General features: G+C 41.2%; 1 protein-coding gene across 3 annotated transcripts in view; it reads left to right on the forward strand.

Moving 5' to 3' along the window:
- The window catches only part of fbxw4 (F-box and WD repeat domain containing 4), a 66,429-nt gene extending 46,342 nt beyond the window's left edge, over positions 1-20,087 (forward strand). For 2 of the 3 annotated variants that reach the window (XM_061087628.1, XM_061087627.1), the window contains 3 exons: positions 17,077-17,217; positions 19,654-19,795; positions 19,882-20,087. In XM_061087628.1, the coding sequence (XP_060943611.1) occupies positions 17,077-17,217; positions 19,654-19,795; positions 19,882-20,016 (418 nt within the window). In that variant the 3' untranslated portion in view covers positions 20,017-20,087. The remainder of the gene's footprint in view (positions 1-17,076; positions 17,218-19,653; positions 19,796-19,881) is intronic. The other variant, XM_061087629.1, reaches the window with a different exon arrangement.
- The last annotated feature ends 777 nt before the right edge of the window (positions 20,088-20,864 follow it).

Raw genomic sequence — 20,864 nt, forward strand, 5'->3', positions numbered from 1 at the left:
TTTGGGCAAAATACTGAGCCCCAAATGGTCATCAAGAATAGAATAGCGCAATATAAATACAGACTTTTTTTTTCCATTCATAGTTTTTTCTTAAACAGTTGTCAATATCAAATGTCTCCAGATAATTCTTATATGTTACTTTGAAGCAACGTTGCTTCTGCCCATGTTTTTTTTTTGTATATATATATAAGGTATTAGGCTTTGGCACTTATATAATAATAAAAGATATGAAGGCAATATGTGAAATTTGAGATTGGTGAGGTGTAAAAATGCATCTTCATGCACATTAACTCAAATGTTTACAACTTGGAGAGCTACCAAAAAATCTATCTCTTTAGGGATGCAGATCATCAATTTCGTTACTAAGATATAGCTAAATGTAAGCCCTGAAATAAATTGCAGATGACTAGTTTTAGTTTTTGTGGCTGGTTAGAGTATTTCCCACCTATTCCCCTCTATTATTTTCTGTGTCAAAAGAAAGAAAGTAACAATGGGTAAATGAACGGACCTGACACAATCTTCCACCAACTGGGAATTGGGATCTGCTAAAAAATACTCTCACAAAGCGATTATTGTACAAAATTGAATATTTGATCAAATGCCTGTGACAGATTTTACATTAATCTATGAAGTTTAATTAGATGCAGTAATCTGTTTATATACTTTTCACAAAAACAATATGTCCTGGCTGAACTTTGTAAGGTATAACTGGATCTAAACTGAGACCAAGTTTTCATGGGAGGTTGGAAGATTTGTATATACCAGTGTACATATACAATTTTCTTAATTTTCTGATAATGTCATATTTTAGATTTGTGCTCTTTGGGAGTAAATTTACGCCATATATAATCTATATTTGAGAAAGAATATCCTCCAGGGTAGTATGTGTTTTCTCTTGTGAGGATTAATTGAAGGACAGATTCCTTATAAAATTTTGGAGGGCATGGTTTCTTGATCGAGTGGCTTTTGTCTCTGCAGTTTTATACATCCTTTACTACTGACTGCATGCAAAAATCCTCCTAAATTATAATAATAATTATATGGTCATTAATTGTCATAGTCCTCTCCTATAGGAGGAGGATATTAACCTTAAGATTTAAACAAAACAAAATGATGTCTCAGCATTATCGGTTTGATGCCCTGTACATTCCATGAAAAGACAAGCGACTTTAAACAGTGGTGCAGTGGTGGCCAAAATTATTAGAACACTTGGCATATTTAAGAGGTTTCAGTTGTTTTTTTCGTGAATTAGCCATTAAAATACCCATTAAACGAAGGAAATATCTACAAAGTCATCAATTATGCTCTATAAACCATAGAATAGAGCCATCATAAGGAGATTTAGGTAATTTTCCAAAAAACAAGCTAGGCCTATTTCACTGTCAATGTCACACAATCATGTTCCTTCACAGAAGAAGCCAAATTACTTGTGTAATCATTGTCAGGTGTGATCGTGGTTAAATTGCTGGTGATGCAAGAGCCTATCCTGCTCAGTAAGTGATTGGTAACACCAGGGTTTTGTCACAGAGGCCACACCACCAATTGGTATAAATTCAAAGCCTCTAGAAGTAGTCTTGAAGCACATGTTGCTCTTTGAACATGGCTATGGTGAAGAAGGAGCTAACGAGTGAGCAACGGGCTTGAATTAAGGCCCTTTTGGCTGGAGTTACCGCCGCATAGCCAAGGACTTGAGATGCAGTCCAAGCACTGTAAAGTACACTTTAGACGGCCATGATGCCAGCAATTCACACCAGTACCGAAAGGGGAGAGGTAGAAAAAATATACTTTCTGACAGACAAGTGAAGCATCTCAAAATGCTCAGTTTTAAGGACCGAAGAAAGACCTCACGAGAACTACGTGATGAGATCAACACCACAATGACTGACGGTGCAACAGTGTCTTCAGAATAGCAGCAAAGAAACCATTACTGAGAGAGAAAAATAGATTAATAATTAATAACTTGCAAAAGAACACGAGAAATGGACAAAGGAAGATTGGTATAAAGTGTTATGGACTGATGAGTCCAAGTTTGAACAGTTTGGCAACAAGCGAAGAATGTTTGTTAGACGGAGGGTGGGGGAAAGCTATAAAAATGAGTGTCTCTTGCCAACAGTTAAACACGGAGGGGGTAGTATTATGGTGTGGGATGCCATTTCAGCCTCAGGAACAAGTGACTTAGTGAAAATTGATGGCACAATGGATAAGAAAGTATACCACAACATTCTGGTGAGGCACGGAATACCATCTGGGATCCGTCTTATTAGGCCTGGATTTATTTTCCAAGAGGACAATGACCCTAAACATTCTTGTAACTATTGCCGGAACTACCTGCGTCAGAAGGAATCTGCTGGAACGTTGAAAATGATGGACTGGCCCCCTCAAAGTCCGAACCTGAACCCCATCGATCAAATTTGGGGCGAGTTGAAAAATAAACTGGACAGATCTATTGTAGATTCAAAAGAATAGGGATAAAATTAGTGTTGAAGTTCTCAGGAAATATATTGACACTATACCAGAGAGATTTGCTGCTGTAATTGCTGCAAAAGGTGGACATAGAAAATATTAAAGTTAAAAGTGGATACAAACAGTAGGACTCACTTCATCTGTTATTTGTTTGTGCTCAGAGCAACCATCTGCATGTTTCATGAACATTATGAAATTAAATCATGTTTGGGAGGCAAAAAAAAGGTAAATTTGGTCAGATCCTTAAGGTGTTCTTATAATTTTGGCCACCAATTTTGGCCACCACTGTGAATATATATATATATATTGCACAAAAATGACAAGTAAAGTAAAATGCGAGGACAAATGTATTGATTTCTGACTGTAAAACAAGCTCTCGTGATGATATTCTAAATGCTGCGTCTGCATGAACAGTCTTGGTCATCGCATTATTTTCAGACACTTGAGTGAAGTGAATGACACAATGCTGCAGGATAGTGAGCAGCATTTGGCATTTTTCACCACAGTTCAGTTTTAATGCCCTTGAGTAATGATCAGTGTTCCTTCTCACTTTAACCTGAAACAAACCTTAGCTCTAACCACTACCAGTTATTTCTCCCATACCAAACCTAAGACCTAAACCCAGGCATGGAAAACAGGACCTGGGCTCTTGGAGTTTAATTTTGTTCAGTACTTCCCTTTTCCCTCTGCAGCAATTAATTCTGTCTTTTGGATCACACAAAGAAGTCTTATGATCAGCCATAGAGAGAAGATCCCACACAAGTGGACCCATCAGAGCAGCACCCCACATTTTCACACTGTGTTCGCTCATGGCTACACACAGAGAGGAAAAAAAGCTTCAAAGAGAAAGGACTCTGACAATCACTTCCAACTCCCATGATTCCCCTCTGTTCCTTCAGAAAGGGAGCCCTCCCTTTTCACAATCAAATAGCCAGGCGATGATTCTTGACATTCCTAACCCTGAAAGGAACAGGGTTAAATGTCTGCAGTGGGCTGGATGCTCTGTTATACAAATTGCAGCTGTATTGTCTTTTGAGTGCACGTGTATATGTGACATTTTGAAGGTGGACATTGTTGATGGGTCCTATCAGCCAGTGCCCCCCTCTCTGCTCTGTCTGCCTGAAATCTCACATTCCTGCTGCAGTGAGCTCAGAAGTGCAGAGTGAACTGCGAGGACATGCAGCAGGTTTTATGTCTCCCCTCTGTTTGGTTTAGCCAGTTAAAACCTCAGCAGGGCTCCTTTTTCTACCTGTCTGGTGGCTTTTGACGAGAACGCCTGTTTCTTAGTCTGTCCCCAGGCTCCTGTTTGGTACTCAGACTCAGCTTTACAAGAGCCTCCAACCACTTCTTTACAAAAACACACACTGCATTTCTTTAGCAGTCCCCACACTAAAGGATAATGCCCTTAGCTTCTTCTACATTGTCAATTAATTAATTATTCCTTTCACTTTTTTTTGTGTCTGTGTGTGTGTATGGGCCCTAAGCCAACCTGACTCCTGCAGTGAGACCAGACCCGCTTAAATCAGGAATTCATTCCACTGTGTCACAGTTGTTCCCTCCTAACAAAAAACAAGTATAAAGCCCACTAGGACCACCAGTCTACCTATCTCACAAAGTAGCTGCCATACTGCAGCTCGAACTTCTTCATACTCAATCAGCAAAATGATTTCTTTCTAAATATTTTATTCTGATCGAGTCTATGATATTTCTCTGTCAATTTTGACATTGCACTGAATGACTCAGAGTTGGGGCATGAGTTAAAACTTGGGCCTTATTTTTGTGCTTAAGTGAGCTAATTTGATCTTTTATTTAGTGATAAAAAGTCGTTTATTATGATTGAAAAAAATATATATAATCAACTAAAGCATACCACACCATGGGGAAGACTGTGATCGATCTGCTGACCTTCTGGTTGGAGAAAGACCTCTCTAACCTTCAGCCACAGCCGCCCCACGGTTTCTGCTCTGTCACCACTGAAGCTCCGGTGGCTGCCCCTGGTCATGCAACTGATCCCTTGATCGTCTTGGGAGCTAAACCCACAGCCCCGTCTTGGGAGCTAAACCCTCAGCCAGCTCTACTTCACCTGTTGAGCCCACTGAAGGTTGGTCCGTGGTGGGCAGGGGTAAGCACAACATCAGGCAGGTTAGCAGATTCAAACATCATTAGGAAGTTCACCTCGAAAGCTTCTATCCCATTACGCTCTCTGAACATTTAAAAAACATATCATACATGAGAGTGTCCTCAAGCCGCATTGATATAATTCCGACAAAGTTTTTAATTCAAGTACAGCAATCTGTTGGGCCCTGCTTACTTTCAGTTTTTAACAGTTCCTTGTCTGATGGTCTAGTCCCTACTTATTTTAAAACTGCGCTTGGAAAAAACCCCTTTAAAAAACCTGGGCAGGATCACTCCCTTCCTGAAAACTACATGCCAATTTACAAGATAACGTTTATATAAAAAAATTTAAAAAACTGTGTCAATCAAACTACTGTCTGTACTAGAAAACAATCTTTGAAAAGATCGAAACTGGATGTCTCAGAATTTACGGAAGTGTATTGCATTCACTTGAAAACAATTATCTCGGAAATTCAGAGATTAGTTTTTATTCAGGAAAACAGAGGGTTTTTTCACATGCTTTTATTTTGAACGTGAAGTTCCTGTATAGACGCGGACTTACTGTTATGAATCTGTAACTTCACAAAGGAAAAGTTTTATGTTTTAGCGACCCTCCGAAGAGGCACAAGCTCTTACGGTGTTGTTCAGGGAAGGTTCAAATAAACCTGAAAACATCAGTTGAAAATCTCGACCGTCTCTCGGGGATATGCTAAAGATAGATAAAGGATAGTTTGAATTTGTGTCCATAATTCAAATATTTTGTTTGTTAGTGTAAGCTATTTTATCTAGTGGCTTCATTATTATACGCAGGGTGTTGGTTGGGACTCTTGTTTTGAAAGGGGTTCTAACAGAAGAGGGTTCTGTCAATAGAGAAGTTTTGAAGTGTGAAGGAAAGTAAACAGAAGTGATGTCCCGATTCAATAACCATCTCTCGTGTCCTTTTTCGGCTGAGGCCTCCTGGGCCCAAAGCTCTGGAACAACCAGCCTGAGGAGATCTGGTCAGCTGACTCAGTAAACCGTTTTAACATTTTTATTTTGGAGAGCCTTTTAGATTTTATCTAAGTCTTAACTTTGCTTGCAAGTCTAGTTAATTTTCTTCTTCTTAACATTGAATTGGCTTTTTGAGGGCCTAAACATACCTGCAAACTTACCAAATTGCGCAGTCGCTTCAGGTCTGGTGAAAATTTACATAATTTAATGTGGTCAAGAATGGGCATCCAAAAATGGTTTATAACGACCCCTACAAATTGTCAATCACAGTCTTCCTACTCCTTTACTTTCAACCAGATTAAAGAAAATGGTACATATGTGTATCATCATCTTGACGCCACACCCAACCGGAAGTCAGCCATTTTCGTTTGAAAATGAAATCATACTCCTCCTAGAGCTTGATATCTCATCATCCAAAAAAGATGTTGTATCTCGGACAGACATGGTCCAATTGACTCCGAACTGGACATGCATGACGAGTCCCGACCTATTGATATCTACACAGAAATCATGATTTAAAATCACAGCAGTTTTTTGCAGGTCTTACACTTTAATTGATTCCGTCCAATGACTGCAACCATTACATGAAATTTAGCAGACCCTTTTATCCAACGCAACTTACAATTAGTGCACAGACGGGGAAGACTTAGGATCGAACCGCAGACCTTCTGGTTGGGGGATGACTGGTCTACCCGTCAGCCGCAGCTAAAGAATTCTGTCACATAATCTGAGTCCAGCCCTAAACAGCTGCATATGTCAATATTAATTCAGGGTCATTACGCTACCTGCTGATCAGCAACAATCAATAAAATTTGATTTGTATAGCTCATATTCACAAATCTCAATTTGTCTAATAGGGCTTTAACAAGGTGTGACATCCTCTGCACTTAACCCTCAACAAAAGTAAGGAAAAACTACTAAAGAACACTTTTAACAAGGTAAAAAGGAGAACATCAGAAAGATAAGGGTATTTGCAGCATTTATTAGAATAAACACTTTGTAGCATAATGAAAGGTCAATGAATTGATGGATTATTGTATCTGAGGAGAAATAGTATATATCTACAGTACTGTGCAAATGTTTTAGGCACGTGTGAAAAAATGCTGTAGACTAAGGATGCTTTGAAAAATGGAAGTGTTGACAGTTTATTTGGATCAATTAACAAAATGCAAATTGGGCGAACAAAAGAAAAATCTAAATCAAATCAATATTTGATGTTACTACACTTTGCCTTCAAATCAGCATCAATTCTTAAAGGTACACTTGCACAAAGTCTGGGATTTTGTAGGATTATAGTCAGGTGTATGATCAAGCAATTATACCAAACAGTAGCTAATGATCATCAACTTCACATGTAGGTTGAAACATAGTCATGAACTGAAACAGAAACAGCTGTGTAGGAGGCTTAAAACTGGGTGAGGAACAGCCAAACTCTGCTACCAATGTGAGGTTGTGAAAGACAGTTTGATGTCAGGTCATACACCATGGCAAGACTGAGCAAAGCAACAAGACACAAGGTAGTTATACTGCATCAGAAAGGTCTCTCCCAGACAAAGATTTCAAAGCAGACTGGGGTTTCCAGATGTGCTGTTCAAGCTCTTTTGAAGAAGCACAAAGAAACGGGCAACGTTGAGGATCATAGACGCAGTGGTCGGCCAAGGAAACTTAGTGCAGCAGATGAAAAATACATCAAGCTTATTTCCCTTCGAAATGGGAAGATGTCCAGCAGTGCCATCAGCTCAGAACTGGCAGAGACCAGTGGGACCCATGTACACCCATCTACTCTCCGGAGAAGTCTGATCAGAAGTGGTCTTCATGGAAGAGTTGCAGCCAAAAAGCCATACCTCCGACATGGAAACAAGGCCAAGCGACTCAACTATGCACGAAAACATAGGAACTGGGGTGCAGAAAAATGGCAGCAGGTGATCTGGACTTATGAGTCAAAAGTTGAAATATTTGGCTGTAGAAGAAGGCAGTTTGTTCGCCGAAAAGCTGGAGAGCGGTACAGTGAAGCATGGTGGAGGTTCCTTGCAAGTTTGGGTCTGCATTTCTGCAAATGGAGTTGGAGATTCGGTCAGGATTAATGGTATCCTCAATGCTGAGAAATACAGGCAGATACTTATCCATCGTGTAATACCATCAGGGAGGCGTATGATTGGCACCAAATTTATTCTGCAGCAGGACAACGACCCCAAACATACAGCCAATGTCACTAAGAACTATCTTCAGCGTAAAGAAGAACAAGAAGTCCTGGAAGTGATGGTATGGCCCCCACATAGCCCTGATCTCAACATCATCGAGTCTGTCTGGGATTACATGAAGAGACAGAAGGATTTGAGGAAGCCTACTTCCACAGAACATCTGTGGTCAGTTCTCCAAGATGTTTGGAACAACCTACCAGCCGAGTTCCTTCAAAAACTGTGTGCAAGTCTACCTAGACGAATTGATGATGTTTTGAAGGCAAAGGGTGGTCACACCAAATATTGATTTGATTTAGATTTCTCTTCTGTTCATTCACTGCATTTTGTTAATTGATGAAAATAAACTGTTAACACTCCCATTTTTGAAAGCATTCTTAGTTTACAGCATTTTTTCACACCTGCCTAAAACTTTTGCACAGTACTGTATATCTATTTATATGTCTTGTTATAATCATAGTCCATAGTCAGCAGCCACCACGATCCTGATCCACCATCAAGATTGAATGCCACCATAGTCCACAGTCATTGACCTCCTTCGTTATCAGGATCCTCCATCAGCTGCCACCTAAATCGTGGTCCATCACTATTATCAGATGCGAACAAGATACAGGATCCGTCATTATTATCACTATCAGCCAGAACGATACAGGATCCACCATTATTATGACAATCTCTGATACGCGGTCCACCATCATAATCCATGATGTGGCTGCAGCTGCGGCCCTGGATCTGTGGACGATAAGGCAAAGGGCAAAGAAGTCGAGTCAGTAACATGTATTGATGAGATATTAATTTCTTTGATATGTGCGCCGGCCCTCACCTTCATTGCTCCACGGGTATTCGAAACGAGCCCTCTGGACTCCTTGGTCGGGTGGGCTGGCGACACTCCGCAACAGTCCGCCCCGGTCAACAGTTGCGACCCCGAACAGGGCGTTGCGGAGGCGGTGGTTACCAGCATGAACGTAATAAACCTCACATCTAGTCCTTCGTATATTTTTCTGTATGTGGCCCTCTGGAAAAAAAGTTTGGACACCCCTGTTTTAGACCTATAGCAGCATAGCTAAGAGCAGGTCTAAGACAAGCCTGGACCGGCTCTAACTATAAGCTTTTTCGTAAAGGAAGGTTTTAAGCCTACTCTTAAATGTACAGATGGTGTCTGCTTCCCGAACTGAAAGTGGGAGATGATTCCATAGGAGAGGAGCAGGAGAAGGAGAATTTTTAATTTTATTCTAGATCGCACGTAAATAAGTGAACATTATGCACAGAATACAACTACATTTCTTTGTTTTTTAAAAAGGGCCTTCAAAAGAAAACAGTTTTACCTCACGTATGTCCTGAATGCACGTGAGCATATGATGTTTTGGCGAACGGAGTTTAGGAGAGATGTGACTTAGCTGTTAGTCCTCAAAAATGTCAGCTCACGTTAAAAAAAGAAAGATAGATACAGAATGTAGAGTTTTTAACGAGACATGGACTTCTAAGTATTTTTTACTGAAGTCAAAGGGAAAGCCGTGTGCTTAGGTTGTGGAGAAAAGATCGCTATTTTTAAGAATTACAATTTGAATCCCCATTACGAGACAAAGTACCGAGAAATTTACAAAAACTTGACCAATGAAGAACGTGCACAGACATCGGAAGCTTTGCTAGCTAAGCTGCAGAAGCAACAAGGTTTTTTTTATCAAGCTTTCCACATCCAGGGATGGAGCTGTCAAGACCAGCTTTGTGATATCCCACAAAATCACAAAAAATAGTAAGCCATTCTCTGATGGGGAGTTTATCGAAGAGTGTTCGGTGGACTCTGCAGCACAAATGTGCCCTGAGAAGAAAGAAGCATTTGAAAATGTGTCCCTCTCTAGACGAACCGTAATGAGAAAGATCGAGGACATCGTGGGATATCTCGAGCTTCAGCTGCAAAAGAAAGTAGACGATTTTGACTTTTTCTCCTTGGCTCTGGATGAAAGCTGTGATGTCTGCGACACAGCCCAGTTACTCATCTTTGTGCGTGGGATTACGAAAGACTTGAGATTACGGAGGGGCTGGCAGCAATGCGGTCAATAAAAGGGACGACAACTGGGAGTGATTTGTTCATGGAGGTAACTGCATGCTTGGACAAGCTGGGACTCAGATGGGACAAACTGGCAGGTGTTACAACCGATGGTTGTCCAAATCTGACAGGGAAAAATGTCGGACTTTTGAAGCGGATGCAAGATAAAGTGAGGGAAATTAACCCAGAACTTAAATTGCTATTTTTGCATCGTATTATACATCAGGAGATGTTGTGTAAGTCAGTGCTAAAAATGAATCATGATACTGATGTAACTAAATTAGTTAACTTTATCAGGGCAAGAGCATTGAATCACAGACAGTTTGTTGCACTTTTGGAGGAGAATGAGACTGAACATCGTGACATAGGCTACCACACAGCTGTCAGATGGCCCAGTCTGGGCAAAGTGCTTAAAAGAGTATGGGACCTGAGAGCAATGATTCAAGAGTTTTGTTAAAAGAAAGGCAAGGACATCCAATAGCTCTCAGATGCAGACTGGATGGCAGATCTTGCATTTGCTGTTGATGTCACTGCACTAATGAGTGAGCTAAATACCAAACTCCAAGGCAAGGGCCTATTTGCACATGAAATGTACAGGCTAGTGAAGGCTTTAATGAGAAAGTTGCAGTTTCTTTCAAGCCAGTTGGAGGGTAACATTCTCAACCACATACCAACACTGAAAGAAGCCACCCCATCAGTTGATCACCCCGCGGGGTGTACCCATCCATGTTAGGGGCACTGCATGGTAAGTTTTCAAGGCGATGTCAAGACTTCAAAACAGTTGAAAGTGAAATGCACATGATTTCTTCTCCCTTCACGTGCAGTGTGGATAATGCACCCAGTGATGTTCAGCTTGTACTCATTGACCTTCAGTCTGATACACTACTGGCATAGCACTTTAAGTCAGTATCACTGCTGAAGTTTTATTCTTCTCTCATTAGGAGGCATGCTCAGAAGATGATGGTTCTCTTTGGCTCTACTTACAGATGTGAACAAACATTTTCTGTGATGACGTTTAACAAATCCAGATACAGATCCTCTCTCACTGATGATCAACTGTCAGCCATCCCTCGCATATCCACCTCAGATATTCTACCTGACTTCAGTGCACTTGTTCATGCCCAACACAGACTAGATTTCTCTCACTGAACAAAAAAAAAGAACAGAAAACCAGCAAATGGGGTTATTAGACTTTATGCAAATAGTAATAGCACTTTGTATGAAGTAAATTTAAAGCTGATCATTCATATACTGCAAATAACATGCTTATTTTGTTCACATGGGTTCTTGTAAATGTTGATTAAATAGTGATTAGAATGTTGGCATACACTTTCCCTGCCTCACTTTTTCATTGCCTAATCATAACATTTACTCTTACCAGTAGAAGCTTTTCAAATTAATATGAGTAGAATTGAATTCAGCCTATTGGTCCTGCCCTCCACAACTGTCCATGTTTCTCATGTGGCCCCTTGGGAAAATGAATTGCCCACCCCTGATCAAGAGGGTCTGACAAATGCATAAACAGAATTTTTTTTTCTGAATATTTTCTAGATGCTATGACGATCACTATTAATAATTCTCCAAGCAATGATTTGGCCGGACCGGGTCTTAATCCTGGTGGTGGGCGCGTGGTAGCCTCTTTTAGCAGGGGTGCTAATGTAAGCACAGATGGAGGCCTCTGTGTTTTGCTCTCTGCTACTTTTTTTCACTTTTGTTTGTCTCTTAAGTTCTCAGTTCTCCCACTCTGATCACCTTCAGCATAGATAAAGTCCTAAACCTCCAACCAGCCAGCTATCAAGTTTTTAGTTGAAGGAGCAACAGCTCTCAAAGGGATTTTCCGGAGATGCTGACGCCAGGGCGAGTTAGACTGAGACAGTGGACATTTTGAACTGTGCTGCCGTCAATCTACCTGGCAAATGTTTGCTCACTGGTGAACAAGATGAGGCACTGGTGCTTCTCAACAGCTCAGGAAGTTCAACCTGCCTCAGGAGCTGCTGATCTAGTTCTACTCTGCAATATTCTAGTTTGTCCCCTGCACTTCTATCACTGGCTGGTTTAGTTTGGCCACTAAACAGAACAGGAACAGAATGGAACGGACAGTCAGGACTGCAGAGAGAATCATTGGAGCAAACCTGCCCTACATCCAAGACAAAAACTCGTCCACACTCAGGAAACATCACTGCAGACCCTACAGAGTGCTCTGTAGCGCCTACCTGAGGGCAGAGTTTGGAACACGTTGTGTCCAGGGTGAGATGGGTCTGCAGTGATGTTTCCTGAGTGTGGACGAGTTTTTGTCTTGGATGTAGGGCAGGTTGGCTCCAATGATTCTCTCTGCAGTCCTGACTGTCCGTTCCATTCTGTTCCTGTTCTGTACTGTACGACAACCAGACACAAAAAACGCTTCTTTCACGGGCCGTTGCTCTGATGACTTAACCAGTCACTTGTATTGTCCTAGGGTTTAATGTATTATTGTATGCTTTTTCAAAATGAATGACAGCAATTTCTTCTGCTTTTTGGTTGTTTGTGTTTTGTTTTCCTCTTTCTGAAAATGTTCTCACTTATGACCGTAAAACTGAGGTACTTAACTGCACCCGTATTCATTACATAATCCACATGCTACATTTCCAGTGATTAAGGGTTGATCACTTCAACAGTATCAAACCCAAACCACCCTGTGAATTTTACCACTCACACCCAAACCCTTTGAGGGCAGTCTGTAGCATTGTAATGACTCGCCAAATCAGCTTATGGAACTCCAACTTTTATTTTCCGTTTATTTGAGTGTTTGTAAAATTAAGAACACCTTTGGATTGTAATCCTTTTGTTTGAAGTGTTTAAGGGGCTGGGGGTATGAATTAATAGTTTTAATGTTGTGATAGAGACATCATTATTCAATTACAAATGAACAGGCTCTCATCCCCTTGGCATGAATTAGTTTCTGTTTGTATGGCATGTGCTAAGCTTCTTGTTTTTAGTTGTTTAGGGAGAATGAGGGGTCACTACCCCACGCAGTCACAAACTCAGCCTTACCACAGACTCCCCTTTGGCCCAGGCTTAGTCATGAGATCCTGGCAAAGAGAGCTCTCAACTAATAAGACGCCCTCTGGGGAAACCCTGGTCCAATAAGAAGACCCCCTGGGGAGAGGCTAGAGGATTACTAGCCTAAATCTTCAAATTGAGCTCCAGGGCGAAGAAGGGTGGTGGTGGTGGTGGTGGTGTTGGATTGGGGGGGCAGCAGCAGACTTCTTTAAATGGTTGCTATGGGGCAGGTATCAAACATGCAAAAGTAGCACAGAGTCACGGTCATGGAGGGTATTAAATGGCAACAAAGAGACAGTTATTTTGCAATAATCTGCCCTGTTGAGTGCAAGTCATCGTGCAATAATCAGAAGGCAGGGAACAAGCTCGAAAGAGCTGTGATCACAAGAGCATGGTACTGCAATGGGTCTGGTCTCTCTCTCTTTTGGTCTTGTTAACATAACATCTCAGGAAGTCCTTGAGGTAATTTGATACAAACGTTCAGTTAGACTTAAAGGTGAACAGAGTAGTTTCGGCTGTTCAAAGGTCAAGGTCACAGTGACCTCATGTTCTTGTGAATGTGATATTTCAGAAAGGGAATTGCATTGCATTTAGCACAAACATCAAACATCACCGTATTATCTCTGGAGGAGGTGCATGTGTGAACACAAATGAGACGCTCTGCAGGTTCTAAAAAGTTTCTTCGCCTGGCCTCCAGTATAATGTCCATAGACACCCAGGAAAAGTGAAGTGATGTGTGAACTGCAGGGGATCCCCGCTGCAGCACAAGCGAGTGGGGGGGGATTGATGATGACAAATGCAAACAACAAAAAGAAACAAATATGTCTGGATGAGAGGTGACACACACATATAAGACACCATCCAAGATATCAAGAGAGTTTGTGGTTATAAGAGCTGACGATGGTGTCGGGTTGCTATAAACATGATCCCGTGATCTCCAGCAGGGTGATACGATACAGGACCTATAATGTATGTCTGCCTTATTACTGGACATAATATGCCTTTTAAAGACATTTTAATGACAATTAGAAGTGCCAAATACTCATTGAGAGATTTTTTCACAGACCCCCAAGAATTTTGCAGTTAAGGATTTCCGGTTGTTAAGTGTCAATCGAGGGGACTCGAACACCCGAGACCCCCCTATATTTTGCACCCAGCATCTATTCAATGATTAATGTTGAGATCAGGGAGTCTCTCTATAGTATTTCATAATATAGAGGTGATGGCAATTGGCCGAAAGTAATTTGATGTACTCGCTCATGGCTCTTTAAGCACAAGCTTGATAATTGAACACTTCCATATTCTAGGCACTATGCATGTGTTAAAGATTCACTAAAATAGCAATAAAAAAAATTATTTTAGTAAAGGTGTTCAGTCTTTTTTTCATTATTTATTTTTGTATTTTAATAACAACAGAAAAAAAGTCTCTGTTGTTATTTGACCAACATGAATATTTTCACAACCTTATCAACAAGCCCAACAAACCAATTACCTAACAAAGGAAACAGTAAATAAATAAACAAACAAAATTAAAATATTAATATATATATTCATAATATTTTTTTGGTTCAGTAAAAATGTCATACCAGCCCTGAGCTTCAATAAACTACCTGAATCTATGGCTTTATAATTTCTTTTTTAAATATATTTTTGTCAAATGAAGTTACATTGGATAAATGTATCCAAATTGTAGATCATCTTACCTGAAAAATCTTTTGTTGGTTTTTTAATTTTTCATGTATTTTACATGGTTTTATGTATTACCTTCAGCACTTGTTTCCATGTTAAAGGACAATCAAAAATATATCCTCCCACCATTTATAAGTATCTTATGGAAAATGAGATACATTTAAGCTTATTATATAATCTATTTTATTTGTCCATCTTGCTGGCATACTAACAATTTGATAATCCCACTATTATTCATCCTGCTTACAGTCTCTTCCTAAAGAAGCAGTCAATTCATTTTATGAGTTAAGGTAACAGATCAGTTCCAGTGCACTGGTCATACAGCACAAATTTTCCATTTTCTTTCACAATATAGTAATTTATAAAGACACCATCGACAAATACATCAAATTATTCACATTGCGTTTATAAGCTGGCTGCATTTGTGAAAGAAATTTTGTATAATCTTTTTGAAACACGAAATGTGTAATGTCATTGTCAATGTCAATTTTATTTATATAGCACATTTAAAACAACTTGGTTGACCAAAGTGCTTCACAAAGTAAAAGGTACAACAAGAAAACATCAAAATACAATACATCTAAATACCGATGGTAAAAATAGAATACAATAAAACAAAATAAATTAAAATACAATCTGCTGGGATAAAAATGTCTCAACTCGGGAAGAAGGCTAAAGAGAAGAGAGCTGCTCCACAAGTTTAGTGTGGCTACTGCAAAGGCTTGATCGCCTCTGGTTATGAGCCTTGTTTTAGGTAAGTCCAGGAGCAGCTGAGTGGCTGACCTCAGCTCTCGTACTGGAGTGTGAATATGAAGGAGTTCAGCTAGGTAAGGCGGTGCAGTCCATTAATTTAGAAGTTAACACTAACATTTTAAAATCGATCCTGTGACTAACAGTGGAGGGAGCACAACACAGGTGTTATATGGTCCCTCTTTTTCTGCAGCAGCGATTTTAACTAGCCGCAGATGTTGAATAGATGATTGGTCTAAGCCCACATACAGAGAATAACAATAATCACGTAGAGAATTTATGGATAGCCCTCTCTAGATCTTAAAGTGGAAGATAGGCCTTTACCTTTTATATAAGTCTCAACTGAAACAAGGTAGACCTAACAACAGAGGAAATCTGCTTATTAAATATTATTTATTATTTAATAAAACGGTAAAAATGAAAACCAAGACTTTTCACAGATGAGTGAATAGTATGGGCCAAAGCACCAAGGGTGTCCACATCAAGCACAATGACCTCACACTTGTTTTTATTTAGTATGAGGAAGTTTAAGTTTATATCATCCACAAAGCAGTGGAAAGAGATATAGTATTTCTCAAAAAATGTATGCCAGGGGCAGCATATATAGGGAGAATAGGACGGGGCCTAGAACGGATCCTCGGGAGACACCACATGACATGGGGCTGTCCCAGAGGAGTAATCACCCAGGTGGACAGAGGAACTTTTATCTGTAAAGAACAACTGAAAACATCTGAGTCCAGCACCTTTAATCCCTAGTTTTTCAAACGGGACAAAATAATTGAGGCTGAGGAGGATAGGGTGGTGGTCCTCCATCAAGAAGGTTAGCGGTTTGATCCCTGTCTTCCACCACTGCATGTCGAAGTGTCCTCGGGCAAGATACTGAACCATAAATTGCTCCTAATAGAAAAAACTGCAGCCGATAGATGCTGTTTATGAATGTGTGTGTGTGTGACTGGGTGGATTGCGATAAACTACTGTAAAGTGCCTTGAGTGGTCATCAAGACTAGACTTTTTTTTTTATGAAGTTAACTGGGAGTTCAGGAAAGTGCGGGTGATATTTTACCCAGGGAGGCAAACACTGGCATTTACCACCCTACCCTTCCTCTGATTAGCATATTCTAATATTCCTGTCCTAACTTACCAATCACTTCACCTCATACCTAAACCAACAAGCCCAACCAACAATGGTAAAGAGTATTAGCCAATCAGAGGAAAGTGGGTAATGTTTTTTATGTCCTGGGAAAAAAAAATCGATTCCTACACATTACTGAATGAAGCGATTCAGAGATGAGGACAATGTAATCTGCATTGATTTATGGCAGCTCTCTGTCTCCCTATCCCAGCTCTCTCTTCCACATTTAAGAAGGGGAGCAATGAGCTAACTTAATGCCAATCACGCCCCTGCTGCAGCTGCAGGTGCTCATATGAGCCACCTCAACACCACCCTTACCATCATAATTACAATTGAAACTCAAGACTTTGACTGTAAAATGTTAACATAATTATGAGGTTAATTTGTATACTTATTTATAATTGCTTCAAAAAAATTTGATATACAGTGTTTTACAGTTAGTTGGACTTGCCAAAATTGCGTATTTGGCCCCTAATTTAAGCTACACCATTAAGTCGACCTGGCTCATTTATCATATCCAGTTAGTTGGCCAAATGTTGTCTCTCTCGCTTGTTAAAGCTCATGGCTCAGGATTTACATATGTGGTCACATCTAATAACAAATACAATTTATTTCCCCTCTTTGTCTCTTTTTATCCCTCTCTCCCCCACCAGGTTGGAGTGTGTCTGCAGTCTGGGGTCAGAGTTTCGCCGTGGGGCTGGTGTGTTAGACATGGTGTTTGAGTCTCCATTCCAGCTCTTTACTTGTGGCTATGATACCTTTATTCGACTATGGGACCTCCGACTCAGCCCACGGTAGATTATTTTTTTATCTATAGATTTATCGTGTTTGCATGCCAAAGTACATTTTCAAAGCCAGGAGCAATATTTGAAAAGAGATGATCTAGCTGGAATAAGTGAGGCTGCGCCCTCGGCATTTGGCCTGGGTGCGCACAGCATATGAAATTTATTGAACATTTCACAAAGGGAAAAATGATTTTGTGTTCGCTTGTTCACCGTGTGCTTTTGGAAACACTCGGCTGCGGCTCCACAGAGCTCTCTGCAGCGCCGATCTTTCCTTTATTTGATTTTACGTGAACTATGAGTGCCGACATGGCCTCTGCACGCCTTTTGTGGGTTCTGGAACAAGCTCCTCGGAGCTGAACCCCTTCTGCCGGGAGGGAAGCAGGTGTCTGGCTGAACCTGTCCCCCCCGACTGGCGGAGGTGCGCTAGGTAACGCGCCTCTTCTTTTTGGCCCCCAGAGTGGCAGGATGGGCAGCTGGATCTCCTGCTCCACGCTGGAAGCGAAAGGTTTCTTCGCCCAGGCGCCCTTGAGTTCCTGCATTTTGTTCTGGCCCCGACCGCCCGCCTGAGGGTGCGTCTGACGTTTCGGGAATTGGGAACCTGGCCGTGCCACTGCCTGGGAGAATGTTTGCCGGTGTGTGGCTGGGGAAGCGGCCGGCGCCTTCCTGGGGAGGCAAAGCTGGAGCGCTTCCCCCTCTCTATTTTTCTCCTCATAGCATTTTGGCATTGTAGCTACACAGGGCCGAATAAGCCTTTCGGGTCCATGGGAACATCGAGGAGCTGGGCCTTTTCCTTTTGGGAGAGGCTCAATAAATTTAGCCACCGAGCTCTCTCCTGGGTGATCATCACAGCCATGGTTCTTCCAGATGCCTTGACAGCGCATCTGTGCAGACGAAGGCAGAGGTCTGTCACCACGCACAGCTCGTCCCACACAGCCGTGGAAGGTGACGCCACCATGTCATCCTCCAACTCAGCCTGGTAGGCGAGCAACAGCAAAGAGGCGTTAAAATTGCTTTTGGAGGACAGCGCAGAGGACGTGTCCCACAGTGAGATACCGAAACGAATGTTGAAAGAGAACTGCGGAGGCCTTACTGACTTGCCAGCCAATTTGGTGTTTCGTCTTCCCCTTACTTGTGAACAAGACCTGCACACTCTTTAACTCCCTCTTTGGGGCAGAAAATCCCACCCAACCTGGAAAGAGAAATTATTTATTTTCCGGCCGGTCGGTAACCATGGCCTGGAATTTGGAGGTGCTGACTCTCATTTTGACCTCTTCATACTTATCTGAAAACTGCCCCATTGCAAATTGAAGGACACGGACTGAGGGAGTACCACATTATCTATAAAAAGCAGTGATTAATTATGGAATTCCCAAGCTGAATGCTTTCTTCTACATGGATTTCATACAATCAGACCGAAGAAGACTCGGCTGCAAAACCCATGCCACAACCATGGAATACCACCTCGGCATCTTAAACTGGGAGGTATGAAATCTCTTCTTCTATTTGCCACCACATACCTCCGCGAGTCTGGCTGTTCTACATTGAAGGTATTAAAAGCAAAGCACAGAGCATGTCTGCAAGTGGAAAATGACATTCGTCTGGCACTGACAGCCATAAAACCAAGAACAGATAAACTGTGTAGGAGTCACCAAGGCCACCCTTCCCACTAGTGAGGGTTCAGGTATACACACAAACATACTTAAATGACAAGCACTGTTTATAACGGAAGAGTGACACTGAATGTATGAATAAATAACTAAATAGAAAAACTAGACTATATATAAATGTTAACGGTTAATATCACTGTACAGAAATGACAAGGAATGTTTGTAACAGAAAAAAGACAGATTATTAGTTATTAATAAAAAAAAGGGAAGTGTATTAAGAAGTTGTATGTTTGATTTTGGATATTTGACATCATATTGCACACGTAACAACAACACACAGCAACTCCAGAAAGGCTGGGTACTCTAAGCCTTTTGCTTACTTTTATACCATCACATTGAGGTAAGACTACTGTCAAACAATAGGTTTTGGATTGAGTCAAACAGAGGACAAAAGGCAGATGCAAAGATATTCTAGGAGCGCCACATCCCATCAGTGAGGTTGACATTTTACCAGAAGAGAAGCAGGGGAAACAGACACTGTCTTGGCTGCAATTTCAGCTTTTGCCCGGATCATTTTGTATTCTCAATACTTGTATCTGAAGTGAAAATAAAACACAGTGCTTTCATAATGTATCAGTCATGCACAGCCCCAAAAACATATCGGTTGGTATACAGTAAACCTCTGTTCGTCCTGGGTGAGGGATCCCTCACATATGGCTCTCTCTGAGGTTTCTACGTTCTTTTTACCCTGTTAAAAGTTTTTTTTTGTTGTTGTCGTTTTTCCTTACTCCTCTGATCATCTCATCATGTTTGTAAACTCTCCAATCTCTCCCAACAGGAAATGTGTGATGGAGTGGGAGGAGCCTCATGACAGCACTCTGTACTGCATCCAGACCGATGGAAATTATATGATAGCCAGTGGCTCCTCGTACTATGGTGTTGTACGACTGTGGGACAAAAGGCAAACTGCATGCCTGCAGGTACACACAATTCAGATTGAAATAAATGTCAATGGTATGTACTTTGTGAATCAGTACAGTTTCTCATGTGGCACACTTTTGTGTAGTTCTTTCAGCTGAGCTCAGAATCAGGCAGCAGCCCGGTGTACTGTTTAAGATTCAGCAGCACACATCTGTATGCAGCACTGGCCACTGCCCTGCACTCACTGGACTTCCAACAGAACCCAATCTGCATAAGATGATTGACAAAGACAAACACAGTTTAAACTATCTGTTCAATGAAGCCATTTTCACAATAAAGTTTTTTTACATTTTAAAAGGAACTGATTGAGCTTTGTCAGTTTTGTCTACTGTTTTTGAATTAAGAAGAACTAAAGTGTTTGAAAAGGGCATTGCAATGACGAAGAGCTCCATAAGATATTCGAACGAATTAAGTGCCCGAAGGATGGCCTTCTAATGAAACTTGTGTATTCATACATCAGAATAATCTAAATTGGTACAACATGACTGTCAAAAACAGAGAAAAAGGACTGTGTTATTGTGTGACCTGCTGTTACATCCCTGAGCTGGTCTAGGGGTTAAAGGAGTATCATAAAACCAGATGAAGAGTCAGGGGTGACCATCTTTCGTTTGTTTTATTGCTAGTACGAAGCACAAAATAAACATCAAGGGGGAACCAAGCCCAAAACAACAAACAAAATGACCGTAACTACAAACAAAACAACTAAATTCCACACTCACACACCCGGTAAGGAGCTGGGGGGTTACCAAGGTAACAAGTGCCCTGGGTGTGGTTAAAAGCAGATGTTTTGGTGGCGCCCGGAAGTCTCTGTGGTTGAATTGTTTGTAAAAATAAACGCACGCGGAGAGGCGCACAAAACTAGAAGATCTACGGATTACATTATTCCCTCGACTCCTACATTGGTGACCTTGATTTCTCTGGATGTATCCAGAGACGGACATTGCGATAAACGCAGTCGCGCTTAATCTCCCGGAGTTTTGGGAATCGCAACCATCGGCCTGGTTTGCTCAGACGGAGGCGCAGTTCGTGCTGAGAGACATTACAGCGGATACCACCAAGTATTATTAT

Source organism: Limanda limanda, chromosome 15 (genome assembly GCF_963576545.1).
Source record: "Limanda limanda chromosome 15, fLimLim1.1, whole genome shotgun sequence".
In the NCBI taxonomy this organism is placed as follows: Eukaryota; Metazoa; Chordata; class Actinopteri; order Pleuronectiformes; family Pleuronectidae; genus Limanda; species Limanda limanda.